The sequence below is a fragment of the Jaculus jaculus genome, chromosome 21 (genome assembly GCF_020740685.1).
Source record: "Jaculus jaculus isolate mJacJac1 chromosome 21, mJacJac1.mat.Y.cur, whole genome shotgun sequence".
In the NCBI taxonomy this organism is placed as follows: domain Eukaryota; kingdom Metazoa; phylum Chordata; class Mammalia; order Rodentia; family Dipodidae; genus Jaculus; species Jaculus jaculus.
The window spans coordinates 10485665-10506890 of record NC_059122.1 but is presented as its reverse complement, the minus strand read 5'-3'; the positions used below and the strand labels follow the sequence as shown (position 1 = coordinate 10506890).

The 21226-nt window shown below is 48.3% G+C and overlaps 1 protein-coding gene across 2 annotated transcripts in view; it reads right to left on the bottom strand.

Annotated features, from left to right (window-relative positions):
* Positions 1 to 1934, bottom strand: part of C8b (complement C8 beta chain) — a 43608-nt gene extending 41674 nt beyond the window's left edge. For both annotated transcript variants that reach the window (XM_004671837.2, XM_045139330.1), the window contains exon 1: positions 1835 to 1934. In XM_004671837.2, coding sequence (XP_004671894.2) covers positions 1835 to 1929 — 95 coding nt within the window. In that variant the 5' untranslated portion in view covers positions 1930 to 1934. The remainder of the gene's footprint in view (positions 1 to 1834) is intronic.
* Between the last annotated feature and the right edge of the window lie 19292 nt (positions 1935 to 21226).

Here is a 21226-nt window from a genome sequence, read left to right as displayed (position 1 = left end):
ATTCAAATCCATGCCACCCTGGGGATTGGCGTTTGGGAACCTTGGGTGGAGATTAATATTACTATTAAGCCTGGAATTAAGAGAACGAGTTGGAGCTGGAGAGACGGCTTAGTGGTTAAGCGCTTGCCTGTGAAGCCTAAGGACCCCGGTTCGAGGCTCGGTTCCCCAGGACCCATGTTAGCCAGATGCACAAGGGGGCGCACGCGTCTGGAGTTCGTTTGCAGAGGCTGGAGGCCCTGGCACGCCCATTCTCTCTCTTTCTCTATCCGCCTGTTTCTCTCTTTGTCTGTCACTCTCAAGTAAATAAATAAAAATAAAGAAAACAAATTTTTAAAAAAGCACAAGTTGGAGCCAGGTATGGGGGCACACGCCTTTAATCCCAGCACTCGGGAGGCAGAGGTAGGAGGATCGCCGTGAGTTCGAGGCCACCCTGAGACTACATAGTGAATTCCAGGTCAGCCTGGACCAGAGTGAGACCCTACCTTGAAGAGAAGGAAAAAAAACAAGTATGATTTGGAGACTCACTGAGTACGAATGACTCCATCGTGCTCTGAGAATCACTCAGTCCTTCCACATAGTGAGCCCAGCTCCCTGGTGAGCTTTCCAGCCTGTACTCTGTCCAGCCCCGGGAGCCCACTCTGTACCTCAAAGAGAACTTCCCGCCACCTGAGTCCTCTGTTGCTGGATCCTTACTTCACACCTTCTGTGTCTTCCCATCCTGGTGACGGTATTTAAGCCCCCCTGGCTGTCTGCTCCTAGCTCATCTCATCTCTGCAGAATCCTCACCTTGGCCGGGTTCAAGGAGACTGAACCATACGCAAACCTCTGGGACAGGCTGGGGCTCTCTCTTTTCCTCTCTGCCACACACACTGCTATGCTGATCCCAGTGCCTGGTGCGCCCTCTGCCCCTTTGCCAGGCCCTCTGTCTGGGAGAGCTCCTCCCGCCCTCCCTTGCTTGTAGCCTGGTCCTGTGCCCAGTGCCTCGTTCATCACTGCACCCTCCAGCCCCACGAGGGGCTGTGCACAGGAGACCCCCATCTCAGACATAATTCCTGGGGGGCCCTGCAGGCTTCTCATGCAGATAAGGCAATGCAAAGAAGGCGCTGGGGGTGCACCTCAGCTCTGGGCCAAGATGAGAGTCATGCTGAGCCTGATGGTCAGCGCTGGTGTGCGATGGGTGGCGAAGATTCACAACCCAGCTCCCACGGGCGGTGCCTAACGGGCGTACATGCCAAGCTGGGCTCAGAGCACTGGGTGCGCCCGGCGAGGTGCTTGACCCCGCTTACAGGGATGGGCGGCTGGGCCTGGAGGGCAGTTTTGGGGCAAGGAGAAGGAGACACCATTCCCATATCTCTTCCGGGAGCAGTGCTAACAAGTGTGGGATGCCCAGGTATTTTGGCACCTCGCGGTGTGTGCTTCCTGGGCACAAGAGGGGGGGTCTTCAAAACAAGCCAAAACCTGGCTGAGCGGGGAGTGAGTCGCTGTCACATATTAACATCACTCATAAGAATTCCTTTCACTTATATCAAACCTTCTTGTGCACAGGGAGTCAGACCAAAGCTTTGTTCAGGATACAAAACGTGTATCTCGCTCTTTCTCCCAATGGGAAAACCTGCATTTAAATATGTCAGTTCTTAAGCCAGTCAGAATCAGCCACTTGCTTCCATAGTCATTTGAAGGGGAGGGGGCTTAATTGTTATTATTTTGCCAGACACATGCGCATTGCTTCCAGACACGCTCCTTGTCCCAGAGACACGGGACACAGAGTCCCGCCTGCGTTACGCGGCTCTATGTGTGCCCTCCCGTCAGGTACCCGTCCGTGCCCACCACTTACCTTGAGCCTGGCAAATGCAGACAGCCCAGGGCAGCACAGAGAACACATGCCTCTGCCAGGGTCCCCCAGGCCCGCACGCCTGTGCCTGTCCTCATGTTGTGTGTACCCGACAACAGCTCCAGCAGGACTCACAGGTGCGTGGAGAGCCTGCTCCGTGAGAGCTGCCCCCTTGCCCCGTCCCGCTGGCTCCCAGCGAACAGCTCAGCAAAGCAAACAGAAGCTTTGCACAGGCGAAAACACGCCTGAGACGCTGCCAACCAGCCGCGACGGGGGAAAATTGTAGTCATTTGGTCTTCATTCCTAAGTGAGGGTGCTCAACTTAACAGTAGGGAAAGCGACTGTTAGTTAGCCAGGTCATTAAGCACTGTGGCAAACAGGTTCATGCTGCCCGGGCCAGAGATTTTCATTAGCCACCTATGGGCTAACGGGCCACTTACTCTGCCTCTGTGACGTGCAGTGCCTCAGTTTCCTTACCTGGAAATCGTGAAGAGTAAAAAAGTTAATGCAGGGGCTGGAGAGATGGCTTAGCGGTTAAGCGCTTGCCTGTGAAGCCTGAGGACCCCGGTTCGAGGCTCGATTCCCCAGGACCCACGTTAGCCAGATGCACAAGGGGGCGCACGCATCTGGAGTTTGCAGTGGCAGGAAGCCCTGGCATGCCCATTCTCTCCATCCCTCTCTCTCTCTCTCTCTTTCTGCCTCTTTCTCTCTCTGTCTCTCTCAAATAAATAAATAAATAAATTTTTAAAAAGTTAATGCATATGCTTGGTTCTAACCAAATTCTTACAGGTCTGAAGTCAGATGGGCTCCAGGTCTACTTTCTAGCTAAGTAATTCTCAAGAGTCCTGCTCACTGGGTTCAAATTCTTCCTATAGGATTCACCAACTGGGTGGCCAGAGTGAACACTAACCTTGTCTATAAAACAGGTAACAGAGGTGCCCACCTCACGGAGCTATGGTGAAGATTACAAGATTAAAAGAATGAAAATATTCACAGCACTTTACTTATTTACTTATGTATTTATTTATTATTTTTGTTTTTCGAGGTAGGGTTTCACTCTAGTCCAGGCTGACGTGTAATTCACTATGTACTCTCCGGGTGGCCTTGAACTCACGGTGATCCTCCTACCTCTGCCTCCCGAGTGCTGGGATTAAAGGCGTGCGCCCCCACGCACTTTGAACATTGTCTGGTAGGTACCATGTGCTCCCTTTATAAGTCATTCTTTATACTATTTATTTAAGTAATTTATTTAGAGACAGACAGACAGACAGAAGAGAGTAAGCATGGGTATGCCAGAGCCTCCTGCCACTGCAAATGAACTCCAAACGCATGCACCCCTTTGTGCATCGGGTTTTATGTGGGTACTGGAAAACCAATCCTGGGTCATCAGGCTTTGCAAGCAAGGGCCTTTTTACTGCGGAACCATCTCTCCAGCCTTGAGATTTCTTATTCTGTATTCTCAGATGAAAATTCCTGACTTGGGAGAATCAGACAAGACACTATGTGTGGAAATGCTACACAAACAGGCATTACAATAAATAAATAAATAAGCAAACAAGCAAACAAACCACGGTAATTGAGCCTGGAGCAATGGCTTATTGGTTAAGGCACTTGGCCTGGGAAGCCTGAGAACTCATGTTCAAACCTCAAGGTCCCTGTCTCCACAAGCCGTGATGCAAGCACACAATGTCACACATACGCACAAGGGGGTGCACGTGTCTAGACATTGTTGGCAATGGCTGAAGGCCCAGCCATGCCCATTCTGTCTCTCTCTCAAAAAAATTGAACTTACCAAAAAAAAAAAAAGCCCCAGTAATTATAAGAGGATAATTATCCAAATATGTGTTACTGTGGTGATGCTTATTTCACGATATTTAGGAGGGAATACACAACTACCCTGACCTCGGTGGGAAGTGGGTTTAGCAGGCTTTGTCTCTCTGCTGGGCTTTGTGAAGAGCAACAGGCGACCCTCACACCTATATGGAGCTGAGGACACATCTCTACGCTCCATCTATCACCTGCCTCACATTCCAGGTCAGAGAGACTGTCGTTCTTTTCCCAGGGATCTGTTCAGTTAAGCAAGGCACCACCCTTGCCTCGGGAGTCAAGCTTTATGATTTAAAAAAAATATATATTGTTATTTTTATTTATTTATTTGAGAGAGAGAGAATGGGCATGCCAGAGCCTCCAGCCACTGCAAACGAACTCCAGACACATGTCTACCTTGTACATCTGGCCTACGTGGGTCCTGGAGAACTGAACCTGGGTCCTTTGGCTTTGCAGGCAAGCACTTGAACTGCTGAGCTATCTCCCCAGCCCAAGCTTTGTGATTTGAGCTTGGATGGATGGATATTCCACCTCCGTCTTTCTACTGCTCTGGACAGTTCACAGGGCCTTCTGTCATCCCTCCACACTCCAAGGGGGCCCTAATGAAAAGCTCTCACAGAAGCAATTTTTTAAATTAAATTAAATTTATGTGCAAGCAGAGAGAGAGAGAATGAGGTGGGGGAGAGACAGATAGAGAGAATGGGCATGCAAGGGCCTCTAGCCGCTGCAAACGAACTCCAGACACATGCGCCCCCTTGTGCATCTGGCTTATGTGGGACCTGGGGAATCGAACCAGGGTCCTTTGGCTTCGCAGGCCAGTGCCTTAACCGCCGAGCCATCTGTCCAGCCCCAGAAGCAATTTTGAAATGGCACAATCCATGACCAAGCCCCAAGAGTGCTGCCCAGAGTGTCCGTGAGCAGCCTTGGGGTCACTACTGTCCGTTTCAGGCCCAGCTTGTGCTGGAGCGTAGCCCGGAGTGGTGACCCGGAATCCCTGTGACGTGAGAGGCAAAGCGGGTGGAGTCTAAGGCAAGCTTCCAGTGCTGGAGACGCTCAGAAGCGCTTTCCTGATGGGGTGGGGGGAGTGTTCAACTGATTGATGTACAAAAAGCACTAGTCAGAGTTAACAAACCAACACGCCCCCCACAGGAGAGCAAATGCTGGGTGAGGCGAACACATGGTGAGGAGCCTGGGAGGGGAGGGGTGACGTTGATGCGTGAGAGTGGGCTGGAGAAAGGATGCTGTGGTGGCTTGATTCAGGTGTCCCCCATGAACTCAGGTGTTCTGAATGTTGGGTTCCCAGCTGATGGAGATTTGGGAATTAGCGCCCCCTGGAGGCGGTGTAGTGTTGGGGCGGGCTTATGGGTGTTATAGCCAGTGTCCCCTTGCCAGTGTTTGGCACACTCTCCTGTTGCTATTGTTCACCTTATGTTGGCCAGGGGGTGATGTCCATCCTCTGCTCATAACATCATTTTCCCTGCCATCCTGGAGCTTCCCCCTCGAGCCTGTAAGCCAAGATAAACCTTTTTTTTTTTTTTCACCCCCCAGAAGCTGCTCTTGGTTGGGTGATTTCTACCAGCAATGCGGACCTGACTGCGATAGATGTGATGTCATCACCAAGTTACATATTTCTCCAAGACTATCATCGATGAGATGAAGAGAGGGATTCCTCAGCGCCTACTCCATAGGTTGCACTGAGGCTTGAATTTTTAAAACACACAGCTCTTGGGCTGGAGAGATGGCTTAGCGGTTAAGGTGTTTGCCTGCAAAGCCTGAAGACCCAGGTTCGATTCCCCAGGACCCGCATAAGCCAGATGCACAAGGTGGCGTGTGCATCTCGAGTTCATTTGCAGTGGCTGGAGGCCCTGGCATGCCTGTTCTCTCTCAAATAAACAAATAAAATATATTTTAAAAGTGAAACAATCTAAAAAAAAACACTAAGAAGCTCTTTATCTACTTAAATTTTTTTTTTGTTTATTTATATATTTGAGAATAACAGAGAGAGAAAGAGGGAGAGAGAGAGAGAGAGAATAGGTGTACCAGGGCCTCCAGCCACTGCAAATGAACTCCAGGCGCATGCGCCCCCTTGTGCATTTGGCTAACATGTGTCCTGGGGAATCGAGCCTCGAACCAGGGTCACAGGCAAGCGCTTAACTGCTAAGCCATCTCTCCAGCCCTCTCTACCTACTTTAAAAAACCAATCTGGAGTGCTTATCCATGCCAGAATCCCTAGCCTAACCAGCCCCAGAACTTCCCCGTGTCTGCTGGGCTAGGGTTAGACAATCAGAAAGAAAGTGTAGGGGAGCCAGGGAGGAAACCAATGGCTCCCTTCTGTTTACTGTGCCGCGTGCACTGCAGTGACCGCGAGCTTTAGCACGGGGCCCCATCACACCGCGGTCCCCAGGGATGCAGTTGACCTGAACTTTGACATGATCGATCGCCATAGCTAATCGTTTGTAAACAAGCAGAAAATTGAGTTCCAAGAGGAATATACCCTGTCCTCCCCCGTCCATGTGCACGAGAAGACAGCCAAGTCCTTTAGCGGCCAGTCCCCCTTGGACCTGCTCAAATGCAGGCACCTGAGCAAGAAGTTAGTTGTAAGTCTCTGGGAGGGTCTCACCTCCCACGCGCATACTTTGCCCGGAGCGTGTGCCACCCAGCGAAATGGGACTCATGCACACCAATGTCACTTGCACAAGAAAAGCCTTCCCTAGGCGACTCCTTTGTGGTTCTTTGAATCCAGGCTCTAAAAGAGATGCTGGAATTTTAAGCTCATGGTGCCTCTTCGTAGTTCCGGATGCTCCCAGCAAGTCACATGGGAGGACGGTTCTGGGGAATGGTGGCTTCAGGCTGTGGTGACAGCACACATCTTCATGGTCAGGTTTTAGTAGTTTTTAGTGTATTTAAAAAATATGTTTTGGGGCTGGAGAGATGGCTTAGCGGTTAAGCGCTTGTCTGTGAAGCCTAAGGACCCCAGTTCAAGGCTCGGTTCCCCAGGACCCACATTAGCCAGATGCACAAGGGGGCGCATGCGTCTGGAGTTTGTTTGCAGAGGCTGGAAGCCCTGGTGCGCCCATTCTCTATCTATCTGCCTCTTTCTCTCTCTCTGTCACTCTCAAATAAATAAATAAATAAAAATGAACCAAAAAATATTTTAAAAAATGTTTTATTTTAATTATTTGAGCGAGCGAGTGAGAGAGAGGAAGACTATAGGCATGCCAGGACCTCTAGCTGCTGCAAATGAACTCCAGGCACGTGCACCACCTTGTGCGTCTGGCTTATGTGGGACCTGGGGGATTGAACCTTGGTCCTTAGACTTTGCAAGCAAGCGCCTTAGTCGCTAAGCCGTCTCTCCAGCCTCAGGTTTTAGTAACTCAAGGCTGGGTCAGGGGCTCCGCAGCTGTTCCCACAACTGGGCAGCAGCAGTTCCATTCTGGTCCTCATACTCTGCCTTGCCAAGTTCTGAGGCAGCCCTGGGCTCTCCGAGAGCTTCCATCAGACAAAGAGATCAGCCCTCACCGCTTTTCTGGCCTAGCTGCCCCCCACCAAAGGGCCATAGATCTTGTTACTGACCACGAGGGCGCTTTTTGAATGGTCATACGTGCCTAATTCTTTTTTTTTTGTTGTTTGTTTATTTTATTTTTATTTACTTATTTGAGAGATACAGGCAGAGAGAGAAAGAGCCAGGGAGAGAGAGAATGGGCGTGCCAGGGCTTCTAGCCACTACAAACAAACTCCAGAAGCGTGTGCCCATTGTGCATCTGGCTAATGTGGGTCCTGGGGAATCGAGCCTCGAACCGGGGTCCTTAGGCTTCACAGGCAAGCGCTTAACCGCTAAGCCACCTCTCCAGCCCACGTGCCTAATTCTTTACACTACACGTAGGCATCCATAACTCTGGGTCTGTTAACCCACAAAGACTCTGTCGTTTTGCCAACCTCTGATGACTGATTTTTCTGGCCTCTTCCCGGCTCCACAGTTGATGCCACGTTTCTTGGCACCACAGCACTTGACCGCCAGAATGTATTTTGTATTTGTTAGCCTTCACTGCATAACAAATGATCACCGCACGGAGCTTAAAACAACAATCATTCATCAGCTAACGGTTCTGTGGGTCACTAACCAGGTCTGTGGGAAACGGACACGTCTTCTAGTCTTGCCTGGGCTCATGCAAAAAGGCCGGACTTGCCTGCTACAGGATTTATTCCCTTTCATGTTAACTGTTGACTTCAACGGTAAGGTGCCTAGGCCACAGCTCTCTAAATAGTGGATTCAGGGGCTAGAGAGATGGTTTAACAGTTAAGGCGCTTGCACTGGTAGGAAGCCCTGGTGTGCCCATTCTCTCTCTCTCTCTCTCTCTCTCTGACTCTAATAAATAAATAAAAATAAAAATAAATCTTTAAATAGTGGGCTCAAGTTGATACCCTAGTTCCAAAAAGCAGCAAAAATTAATAATCATAGTAAGTTTCAATGTACAGTTCTCACTTAACCTGTTTCCTTTTTAAAAATTTTTATTTCAGTATTATTTGTTTGAGAAAGAGGTGATGGGGAAAGAGAGAGAATGGGTGCTCCAGGGCCTCCAGCCACTGCAAATGAACTCCAGGTGTACGTGCCCCTTGCGCATCTGGCTTACGTGGGTCCTGGGGAACCAAACCTGGGACCTTAGGCTTTGAGGGCAAACACCTGAACCACTAAGCCATATCTCTAGTCCCTTATCCTGTTTCTTAAATATATTTTATTTATTTATTTATTTGAGAGACAGAGAGAGAGAGAGAAAGAGGCAGATAGAGGGAAAGAGAATGGGCACACCAGGACTTCCAGCCACTGCAAACAAACTCTAAATACATGTGCCACCTTGTGATTCTGGCTTACGTGGGTCCTGGGGAATCGAACCTGGGTCCTTTGGCTTTGAGTGCAAGTGCCTTAACCGCTAAGCCATCCCTCCAGCCTGTTATCGTGCTTCTTAATGTCCTACCAGCCAAAGCACAAGCTCAGGATGTGTAGAAATAGCTTCTGCCTTATGACAGGCAGAACAACAGGATCGTGTGGCAAAAATACATTCTCTTTGCACATTTTGCAACTTTTCCCAAAGGCGGAGTTGCTATGTTGGAGTTCTCTGGCGAGGAAGGCATGTTTAGTCCCTGGAGCTGAGCTTGGCAGCCGTTCACGTGCTCCCATGTCACCCACACACCCACGGATGTCTGTGCAGGCGCAGCCAGCTGCAGGTGAGCTCCCTGCCTTTGGGGGTCACAGCTGTGGACCCACCTTGTCATTCCACACTCTCAGCCAGAGCCCGAGAGCTCCCTGATCTCTGAAGTGTTTCCCTCGAGGTCTGGGGCTTCTGATTTAAGAGCCCTGAGCAGATGGCTGGCTGTGCCCAGTACAACCCTGGAGGCAGCCATGCGCAGCGCAACTCCTTAACCGTGGCACGCGTATCATCACCGCTGCGCTTTCAAAATTGATCCATTATAGGAATCCGGAGGAGAGCCAGTCCCCAGCCAGTTAGCCCATCTAGTGCTGGAAGGCGCTACATGAGCGACCAGGGGAAAAGTGGCCAACATCTGTCCAAGCAACTCAAAGTCTAAGTGACTCAGAAGCAAATAACCTGACGTGATGCTCACACAAGTGCAATAGAGGCACACAGCCGTGGTGGGTAATCAGCTGCTCTTGGATTAGTTAGCAGATCCGCTCAGTGGAAAGGAAACCATATCTGGATCTGGGAAATAAGTCAGAATCATATCCAGATAATGATTCTGCTTTCCGTCGTCTAACTCCCGCTAACCTTAGACTATAAGAGTGTCTAAACCCTTTTAATTCTCTCTAAATTAATAATGGCTATCCCATTTAACTGGCGCTGACTTCACTCTGCATTGGAGAATCTGCTTCTCTTGTTCAGATGGGAGGTGGGCCTGAGGAGATAAAGGACCCAGCGCACTCCACCCCAGCCCCAGCGGAAACCACAGAGGAACGCTGCTCTCAACTCCTTACCTGACAACCAGCTCCACGGTGATGGTGACAGACATAGTGATTGATCAAAACTCATGAAAGGGGCTGGAGAGATGGCCTAGAGGTTAAGCGCTTGCCTGTGAAGCCTAAGGACCCCGGTTCGAGGCTTGATTCCCCAGGACCCACGTTAGCCAGATGCACAAGGGGGCACATGCGTCTGGAGTTCGTTTGCAGTGGCTGGAGGCCCATTCTCTGTCTCTCTCTGTCTCTCTCTGCCTCTTTCTCTCTCTGTTGCTCCCAAATAAAAGAATAAAAACAAACAAACAAACAAACAAAACTCATGAAAGCAGAAATCCAGAGGTTACAGAGAACTCAGCGCCAAGTCTAAATGCCAACAGGCCTGTCACCGGAACACTGCAGAAGAGGGCACAGAAAGATCATAACAGTCACAGAGCAGACGGAAATACCATGAGGCACAGTCCACCCGTTACCCCACAGGGACTGACTGAGGCCTTCATGACCCCACAGTGAATACCATAACCCCACTGAGGAGGGGCCCCAGGTAACTGGAACAGGGGCAAGGGGATTAAAGAGTATAACCTTTTAAATATGGGTGTGTGTGTGTACACTACACTTTTTTAAACAAAAATCAAGCACTTTGTAATTGAAACAAATACCAAGATAAGAATTGGAAACGAAGTAAGTATTGGAAAACACTTATCAGAGGGTGAGGTTGGCAAACATTTCAGTACTTTGAAAAGAGAGTTCCCAGGTCACCTTCCACGTGAGGGGCCATCTAGAGAAATGTTTTCCCGTGTCCGTTCTCCCGGGTACCAAAAGCTGCTTCATTCAGCTGGCTTCTCATGGGCTCTGCTCAGGTTGGCAGCTGCCCTCTGCAACATCCACGTAATGCTGGTCCTTGAGTCCCGAAGGGCAGCAGAGCGTGGGAGCGTCCACGCAGCGCTGGTTCTGTGGACAAGCAGGAGGTATGGAGGCGCGGAGGTTTCTAACCAGATATCAAATGAATGCTTGGCGGGGTGGTGGGCGGCGGGGGGGGGTCAGATCTGTGCAGGCAGCCCCTGAGAGGGTCATGTGAGGGTGACGATTAAGCCGCTGTGAAGACCCTGGGATGTCAGAGATGGTGGGAACACAGAACAACTGCTGAGGATGCCACACAGGCCAGGAGCGGAGCGCTCAGGAGAGAAACAAAAAGGCCACAGGTGTTCAAGCTCATTGGAACTTACATCACGATACTGCATGCCTCGGATGCCAGATGTGGAGTTATAGGACTTCATATTTTCCCTGCTGAGTTTTTTGGCTCTAGTTTCATCTCTTCTTTATTTAAAATATTTTTAAAATTTATTTGAGAGAGAGAAGGAGGCAGAGGGATACAGAGAATGGGTGCGCCAGGGCCTCCAGCCACTGCAAACGAACTCCAGATGCGTGCGCCCACTTGTGCATCTGGCTCACGGGGGTCCTGGGGAATCGAACCTGGGTCCTTTGGTTTGCATGCAAGCGCCTTAACCGCTAAGCCATCCCTCCAGCCCCCATCTCTTCTTTTTAATGCTTCCATCCTTTCCTTTCAAACTTTTAAAAGAATTTTGGAACTATCAAGACATCAGTGGTAAAGAAAAATGAAGCTATGAAATTTGCAGGAAAAATATATGGATCTGGAAAGAATTGCTCTAAGTGAGGTAACCCAGGCCCAGAAAGCCAAACGTCACATGTTCTCTCTCATATGTGGATTCTAGCTACACGTGATTGGACTTCTGTGTGAATAGGAAGAAAACTCAGTAGCAGAGGCCAGTAAGCTAGAAAGGGGATATACAGGGAATAGAAAGGGAGGGAGGGGGGTACTTGATAGGATGGTATTGTATATATGTAAGTAGAAGAACAGATTAATGGGGGTGAAAAGGCCTAAGTGAGGTCAGGGGAAGAGATTGAGTAAAGGAAAGGTGGAAGGAGGGCTAATTAAAATCCAACAGGATATGAATAAGTCATTTGGAAACCTACTTTATTTTAGGACAATGGAACACTCAGGAGTCACAGATTATTACTAGAACATTTTCAGTGCCAGGGATGGGATACCTTCCAGTGAGTTGTTGGCCAGGGAGGTCCCTGATGACCCCCAAACATTACAGGCCATTGCCGAGGCTCTTGGTTTCCCACCAGGAATAGATGGTAACACCCTATAGGTGAACACTCCACAGACTTGGGCTGCAAGGCCACTGAGAATTCCCGCTGGTGCTGAGCTGAAAACCTCCTCCATGTAGACCAGCTGACAGAAAGCTGGAGAAAGCTATTCTGCATGCAGTTCAACGGGAGAGAGAGAAAAGAAAAAAAGAAAAAGAAAACACATCAGGTGCCCTGTGAGATGCCCATGACCTCTCAGGGCCAAGAGTGGAACATCATGGTTTGAACGTGAAATGTGCCACCTGGGCTTGTGCATTGGAATGTGGCATTGCTTTGGGACTTACTTTCAGAGGTTGTAGGAACTCACTGGAGGAAGGAAGCCACTGAGAGATATGTGTCTGAATTGTTCCTGGCCTCTAGTTCTGTCTTTTATTTATTTATTTATTTATTTATTTATTTATTTATTTATTTATTTGAGAGCAACAGACACAGAGAGAAAGACAGATAGAGGGAGAGAGAGAGAGAATGGGCGCGCCAGGGCTTCCAGCCTCTGCAAACGAACTCCAGATGCGTGCGCCCCCTTGTGCATCTGGCTAACGTGGGTCCTGGGGAACCGAGCCTCGAACCGGGGTCCTTGGGCTTCACAGGAAAGCGCTTAACTGCTAAGCCATCTCTCCAGCCCTCTAGTTCTGTCTTTATACTCTGTCGGTCATGAGGCAAACATCTTCCTGCCTCACGTGATCTCACGACCTCGATGTTCCGTCCCCCTGCATGGTGCCGACCAACTGCTGAATTAGCTCTCTGAGACCCTGAGTCCTTGTTCCTTACCTTGTTTCTCTCACAGCGACGAGGAGTCAATCAAAAGTGCCTCTTTCCCCTCAAGGGAGCCTGGAAGAACCCTCCCTGAGTCACAGCAGCCAGAGAATATGACAGAAGTTGTCACGTTTCTTGGCCACAGAGCGCTACGGCCCCTGCACAGCAGCCCACAAGGAAGGTGGTTGCTAAACTCACAAGCATCTCCAGGGCTCAAGATGTACAGGGGACTTTGTGAATCAGTGGTAGAAAAGCTATAATCTTTCTTTTTTTATTATTATTTTTTATTTTAGAGAGAGAGAGAGAGAAAATTGGTGCTCCAGGGCCTCAGCCACTGCAATCAAACTCCAGACGCTTGCGCCACCTAGTGGGCATGTGTGACCTTGCGCTTGTCTCACCTTGGTGGGACCTGGAGACTCGAACATGGGTCCTTAGGTTTTGCAGGCAAGCGCCTTAACCGCTGAGCCATCTCTCCGGCCCCTGTAATCTTTCTTGAAAGGTCATAAGACCCTCAGTGCATGGTGTAGACCAGAGACAGCATCTGAGGAAGAAGAGCAAGAGGGCCCAAAGATGACCCATCAGAATGTCCTAAATGCAAATCGAAGCAGCGAGAAGCCCGCCCTACCAACCAGATGCTGTCCTTGCGTGACACGTGCGTGTGTCCTGACACACGTCATGCCTCCTGTCTCACCTCTCCTCAGTAAGACAGTAAGATGGGCATTTCTTTAGCACAGGGCGCCCGGGCATCTCAGAGACTGGTGAATTTGCAGGGGCAGAGCACGCGTCAGGGCTCAGGAGGTCAAGCTGGAGTTGCCTGGGTCTCGTTAGAGGCTGGAAGTAAATGACGGTCCGAGGTAGGCACGGAACCCAAATGCCTTCAGAGCCCGGAAGGCCAAGCTGGCTGGTGCTGAGTGGCCTGTGAAGTGAGTGCCCAAGGCCACATCCAGGCCCCAAGCCTGAGGCCCTGTGCCCCTGAGGATGGGGGGAGGACGGCCCGTGGGCGGGCCCTGAGGACACTCCGCTGCCCCATGAGGCTTGCCTGTCATTCCACACAGGCCTCTGGTACTGGGGGTTCTTTCCAAACTCTTGGTCCGGGCCGCCCTAGTAGGCTCCGGTGTCCGCTCCCATCCTCCACATCTTTCGTAGATACGTATCCACCATCCACGAGCTCTGCAGTTTGATTGTCTTCAGGAAGAAGCTGATTCTACTCTGTACTTAAGGCCCAGTCACAGCCATCCAGCCATCCGAGCCTCTGGTTTGCATTCCTTTTTGAAGGACATCACATACATACATATATATATATATACTTATATATATATATGTGTATGTATGTGTATATATATATGCATGTGTGTATGCAATATGTAAGATATATTATATTATAATATATACTATATAAAATATAGAATATATATAATGCATATATAATACATAATATATAATAACATATATTATTATTATATGTATAATAAATAAATAAAAATATATAATATATAGAATAAATTTCTTGTTCATTATTTATTTATCTATTTGAGAACGACAGACACAGAGAGAAAGGCGCAGAGAGAGGGAGAAAATGGGTGCACCAGGGCCTCCAGCCACTGCAAACGAACTCCAGACGCGTGCGCCCCCTTGTGCATCTGGCTAACGTGGGTCCTGGGGAATCGAACCTTGAACCGGGGTCCTCAAGCTTCCCAGGCAAGCGCTTAACCGCTAAGCCATCTCTCCAGCCCTAGAATAAATGTTTAGTAAATAATATATTATATGCAATATAATATATATGATATATAATATAAAATGTAATATATATATATAGGCGTTGCAACGATTAGGGACTGTGGTGGTTTGATTCAGGTGTCCCACATAAACACAGGTGTTCCGAATGCTGAGTTCCCATCTGATGGAGATTTGGGAATCAACGCCCCCTGGAGGCGGTGTATTGTTGGGGGCGGGCTTATGGGTGTTATAGCCAGTGTCCCCTTGCCAGTGTTTGGCACACTCTCCTGTTCCTGTTGTCCACCTTATTTTAGCCAGGGGGTGATGTCCACCCTCTGCTCATGCCATCGTTTTTCCCTGCTATCATGGAGCTTCCTTTTTTTTTTTTTTTCCCCCAGAAGCTGCTCTTGGTTGGGTGATTTCTACCAGCAATGCGGACCGGACTGAGACAGGATCAGTATATGTCACTGCTGTGGGCCTCGCTTAACACCTGGCAGGTGCTTCCCATCTGCAGCTGCTTTTCCTACCCCGGCTATTACCGTCATTATCTATAATTCTGTGGGAAGAGGGCCCCACAAACACGCAATCACGCAGCCGGGAGGGTTAATCAAAGGGCCCATTGTATCCCAAAAGTGCCCCGTGGCCAGACAGTTAGCCAAATCTCAGAATGTTTGGCTTCAAAGTCCATCTGGAACATCAGCCAGAATTCCTCATTTTTTTCTTTTTCTTTTCCCCTCCATGATTTCCATGCATTCCCCCCCCCCTTTCTCCAGCTGGGTAAGAAGAAGAGTTAAAAAAAAAAAAAAAATCCCAGGAGCAGAGCTCGCTGCATTGAGTTCTCCAGTGCCACAGGTGGTCTTGAAGCAAGCTGGCACCCTCTAAATACTAGATAATTTCCAGCGGCAGTGATGGTAACCACACGGGCACAAAGGGAACAATAGCAGGTTTTAAAACCGGCCCCGTGGTGACCACAAAAAGGTGTCATCACGCACTCCCCGAGGTGCCGGTAGAGACCCTCATTTTCCCCCAGCGGCTCTGACCCACTTGCAGAATTGCGCAGAACTTCGGGGGAATGACAAGTGCCTGGTCCCCCCCCGGGCTGCCTCACGTCCCCCAGTGCCCGGCTTGGAGGCAGGAGGAGGACGCCGGCGGTGCGGCGGGCGGTGGTCAGGCTTCGCCCGCCCCTTCTGTGCCAGGGTTCTTGTCGATGCCTGTCGACATTTCCCTGAATAATCGTTGCAGGCGCCTCGGTTTATTGCCTCATATCACCAGCTAGATTAACGGGGCTCTATTGATCTTGTGGTTTCATGTGTGAAAGATCCAATCTTAATCCTCTGTTGTTCGTTTTCCTTAACCTTTTAATAACATGATAATTGTTTTCGAGGCATGTTGTCATAGATATGGGCCATAGGCTGTTTTATTTTATAGGTGGTGGTGATGGCGGGGGGGGGGGTGACCATATCTTTGGCATAATAATGATGAAAACATTTGTAAGACACCACTGTCATTTACAAAGCACTTTCCCGTATCAACTCACTGCATCCTGGCAGCAGTCCGGAGGGACGGAGTCATTTTATTCATTTTGATTTATTTATGTTCTGAGTGTCTCCGTGACGTGAATTGCTGTCAATGTCCGCCATGTCACAGACGAGGGACCCACACTTTCCCAGGTCACACGGCTCTCACACCCTGCCCTGTGAAGCCACACACCCCGGTGTGGCTACTCCAGAGGTTTTAGTAGGGAGTCAGAGCCCTGCACCCATACCACCCAAACCTCCCAGAGGGACACACGCCCACCGGCGCCCTGGCGTCCCGAGCATCTCCAGAGGTAGGGTCGCACACACCAGCGACATTCCTCCAGCAACTCTGCTCTGAGCTGCGGCCTGGCCCTGGCTCTGAGCTCCTCACTCCGCAGTCTCTTACAACAGTCCCTGTCCCCATTCGGCTCCTGCTTGATGGTTTACGTGGCTCTTAGCATTTTGTACTCACACCCTCTCAGGTCCTGATGCTCCTCCTAAGCCATCTCTTTCTTTTTTAAAAAAATATGATTTATTCATTTATTTGAGAGACAGAGAGAGAATGGGCATGTCAGGGCCTCCAGCCACTGCAAACTAACTCCAGAGGCATGCGCCACCTTGTGCATCTGGCTGACGTGGGTCCTGGGGAATCGAACCGGGGTCCTTAGGCTTCACAGGCAAATGCCTTAACCGCTAAGCCATTTCCCCAGCGCATATCTCTTTTTCTTTTTCTTTTCTATTTAATTTAATTAATTAATTTATTTATTATTTTTTATTAACAACTTCCATGATTATAAAAAATACCCCATGGTAATATCCTCCCTCCCCCCCCCACTTACCCCTTCAAAACTCCACTCTCCATCATACCCCCTCCCCATCTCAATCAGTCTGTCTTTTACTTTTGATGTCATGATCTTTTCCTCCTCTTATGATGGTCTTATGCAGGTAGTGTCAGGCACTGTGAGGCCATGGAGATCCAGACCATTTTGTGCCTGGAGGGAGCTCTTACATTCTTCCCACCACCTCTTCCGCAATGGACCCTGAGCCTTGCAAGGTGTGATAGAGCCATATCTCTTTTTCTTGATGAAGACACTCAGTTTCAGTTTCCAGAACTGTCAAACCCTACCACTGGCACCCCCTCTCCCCCTTTTCTAGCACGCAGAAAAAATACACTTATCTGGCATAGTTAGAGACCCTCTGACAAACTAACTTGCTTTGCACGTCTGAGGTGTTGGTTTGTGGTGGAGAATAAATCTACTGAAGACAGTCTTCTTGAAGTGACACTATGCATAAGACCTCATCCTTGCTCTGCTGGGAATCCCATCAGCGCAAAGCGCCCGTGACTTTGTATGTTGGTATTTTAAAAAGTATTTTTTATTTAGAGAGAGAGAGAGAATTGGTGTGCCAGGGCCTCAGCCACTGCAGTTGAACGCCAGATGCTTGCGCCACCTAGTGGGCATGTGAGACCTTGCACCTGCCTCACCTTTGTGTGTTTGGTTTATGTGGGATCTGGGGAGTCAAACATGGGTCCTTAGGCTTCTCAGGCATGTGCCTTAACTGCTAAGCTATCTCTCAAGCCCCCAAATTATACTTTTTAAAACTGAATCAATTTAAAAAAAATTCTTCATTCCCTCAGGGTTGGATAATGCTGCTCCCAGAGGCCATGAGTTTTTTTTTTTTTAATTTTTATTAACATTTTCCATGATTATAAAATATATCCCATGGTAATTCCCTCCCTCCCCACCCCCACACTTTCCCATTTGAAATTCCATTCTCCATCATATTACCTCCCCATTACAATCATTGTAATTACATATATACAATATCAACCTATTAAGTACCCTCCTCCCTTCCTTTCTCTTCCCTTTATGTCTCCTTTTTACCTTACTGGCCTCTGCTACTAAGTATTTTCATTCTCACACAGAAGCCCAATCATCTGTAGATAGCATCCACATATGAGAGAGAACATGTGGCGCTTGGCTTTCTGGGCCTGGGTTACCTCACTTAGTATAATCCTTTCCAGGTCCATCCATTTTTCTGCAAATTTCATAACTTCATTGAGGCCATGAGTTTTTACAAGAAAAATCCTAGTACCAGGGGTTGAATCGTTTCCAGTGAGTTGTTGGTCAGAGAGGTTCTGGAAACCTTCAAAACAGCACAGGCTATCACCAGTACTCTTGGTTACCCACTGGAACCAGTGGGTAAGACCCTACTGCTGAAGACACCACATACTTCTGTTGCAAGACACTGAGAAATCAGGCTGGAGCTGAGCTGAGAGCCTCCTCCCTCCCAGCCAGCTGGAGTAGTGCTTGAAGGTGCTATGCAGGCTGCCAGAGGACAAAATTCAGCAACAGTTTTAACCAGCAGCGGATCCTGCAGGCCGCACACACGGCCAGGCAGGCAAGACGTCTCCACGGGCGCAAAAGTGCCCTTTGCCGGTAACCAACTGTTCCGATTGGTTCCGAGGTTCCCCGCTCCATTAGAGGGGATTCTTGCCTGGCACTGTAAACCTGGAAAACTTGGGCCCCAGCGGAGAAACCTACTACTGTTTATTTGGCTAAATAGATATGCTGTGCCCATCAACTTGCCCTCTAAATATTTATGGCTATGCCGGTAAGGTAATGCTGCTCTGGTCAGAGAGTGCTTCTGTTGGCAGATGCAAGTAACTATTGGGGAGAATCCTAAGGCGTCCACGTGCTGAGGATAAGTGACTGTTAAGTGGCCAGCACTAAATAAGCCATCACTGTCATGTTTTCAAAGGCTCAGGAAACATCGTGGAAGAGGGACAAGAAGAACATAAGAGACATGAAGTGGCTGTCATGGCATTTACAGTCTCTCACAAAGGGACCCCTCAACATCTCATCATGTGTGATCAAGAAGGACTGAAAAAAGAGACATCAGTGGGCTGGAGGGATGCTTAGTGGTTAAGGCACTTGCCTGCAAAGCCAAAGGACTCAGTTCGACCCTCCAGGACCCACATAAGCCAGACGCACAAGATGGTACATGCATCTGGAGTTTGTTTGCAACAGCTGGAGGTCCTGGCACACCCATCCTCTTTCTCTCTCTCCCTCTCTCTTTTAACTAACTAAATAAAAGCATGATATATTTTTTTAAAGACATCAAAATAGATGGACGGATTAGAAAGAAGAAAGGGTTCACTGGAAAGAGGTGAAGGAGGAGGTATGTAAGAACACAGTGGGAGGGAATTATGATCTCTCTCTCTGCTTCTTTTTCTCTCAAATAAATAAATACATAAACTATTAAAAAACATATGATTTCCATCAAAAAACAATAGTCAATTGTGTCTAACCCCTCTCCCCATGGCACACACACATCACAAATAAAGCTAGAAAAGATCTCACGCATACATGCTTGATGACATCTATCACAAGACAGCCAACAAAAATTGTGCAAAGCCCACTTCAAACTTATGCAGAGGATACTATTGCAAGGTTGTCTGTCCAGGAACGATCTGGCCAACCCTGGGCTTGCTACTGGTCCTTGGAACACTGCTGCTGCTCCCGTTAGTGGCCAAGGATTGTCATCTCTGAGCTTATTCGCGAGTGTCCTCATTTTCCGTTTTCTTCCCTCTGTCCCCTTTTAATGTGCTTGTGTGGTTTCCCTGTGACATGCCTTTTCCACTGTGGAATGTTCCTTCCTTATTCCCAATTCAAGATCATTATTTTTGCAGTCAGACTCTCTGTTGGTTATTTAGGCGGATAGCATTTACATACCTGGTTTCTTTTTTTTCTGTATTGTATTGCATTGTAGAATGTTGTTAACAACAGAGCAATAGTTGACAGCCTGGACTTCTAATTTTCTTTCTTTCTTTTTTTTTAAGATTTATTTATTTATTTGAAAGAGGCAGAGAGAGAGAGAGAGAGAGAGAGAGAGAGAGAGGAGAGAGAGAGGGAAAGGGAGGGAGAGAGAGGGAGAGAATGGGCACACCAGGGCCTCCAGCCACTGCAAACGAACTCCAGATGCGTGCGCCCCTTGTGCATCTGGCTTACATGGGTCCTAGGGAATTGGACCTCAAACCAAGGTCCTTAGGCTTCACAGGCAAGTGCTTAACCGTAAGCCATCTCTCCAGCCCTTGACTTCTAACTTTAATGGGGACCCTCAAGTTTCACTGAGCTCCATATTGGTTTGAGATGAATGCTTTTTAGCATGCCAAGGAAATACTGCTTTAGTTATATAGTTTCTAATCCTCCCTGTTTCTCGCTCTCTCTCACTTTCTCTCTCCCTGCTTCCCTCCTTCTCTCACTGGGGAATTAATTCCAGGGACCGTCACATGCCAGGCAAGTGGTATAAAACTGAACTTTATTTCCTGCCCCTCTTTTGATTTTTTTTTTCAAGGTAGGATCTCACTCTAACTCAGGCTGTCCTGCAATTCTCTTTGTAGTTGCCTGGTCTTGAACTCACAGTGATCCTCCTATCTCTGCCTCCCAAGAGCTGGGATTAAACATGTGCGCCACCACGCCTGGCTTCTTTTGACATTAAAAAAATTTTTTTTTTTTAGTTTTATTTAGGTGTTTTAATTTGCCTTTCCTTAATGGTTAGGGATGCTGAACATTTTTTAAATGTGTGTGAACCATTTGTAATTCTTCCTCTGCGCACTCCCTATTTAGTTCTCTGCCCCACTTTTGGAGTGGGTTGTTTGATTTTTTTATTGTTTAGTGTTTTGAGTTCTTTGTAGATTCTAAATATTAGTGTTCTGTCAGTAGTATAGCTGGTGAAGACTTTCTCCCATTCAGTGAGCAATCTATTGGCTCTGCTTATGGTATGATTGTGCAAAAGCTTTTTAGCTTCATGAGATCCCATTTGTTGAGTGCTTGTTTAATTTCCTTGGCCACTGAAGTTTTGTTCAGGAAGTCTTTTCCTAGTCCTATATCATGGAGCGTGCTTCCTATTTTTTTCTTCCCGTAGTTGAAGAGCTTCAGGTCTTATATTGAGGTCTATAATCCATTTGGACTTGATTTCTGTGTAGGGAGAAATAAGTGGGTCTAATTTCATTTTTCTACATACGGTCATCCAATTTGTCCAACACCATTTGTTGAAGATGCTGTCTTTTCTCCAGTCTACATTATTGGCACCTTTGTCAAAGATCAAGCAGTTGTAGTTGTTTGCCCTAAAGTCTGAGTCTTCAATTATTTGAGAAAGAGCGACAGAGAGAGAGAGAGAGAGAGAGAGGGGAAGGGAGGGAGAGAATGGGCGTGCCAGGGCCTGTAGTCATGGAAACGAACTCCAGATGCATGTGCCACCATGCGCATCTGGCTTATGTGTGTACTGGGGAATCGAACCTGAGTCCATAGGTTTCACAAGCAAGCACCTTAACCGCTGAGCCATCTCTCCAGCCATCTTTTGACATTTTAAACAGGGTCTCACGAAGATATCTCAGACTGGCTTTGCACATGAGATACTCCTGCCTCAGCTGCCCCCAAGTGC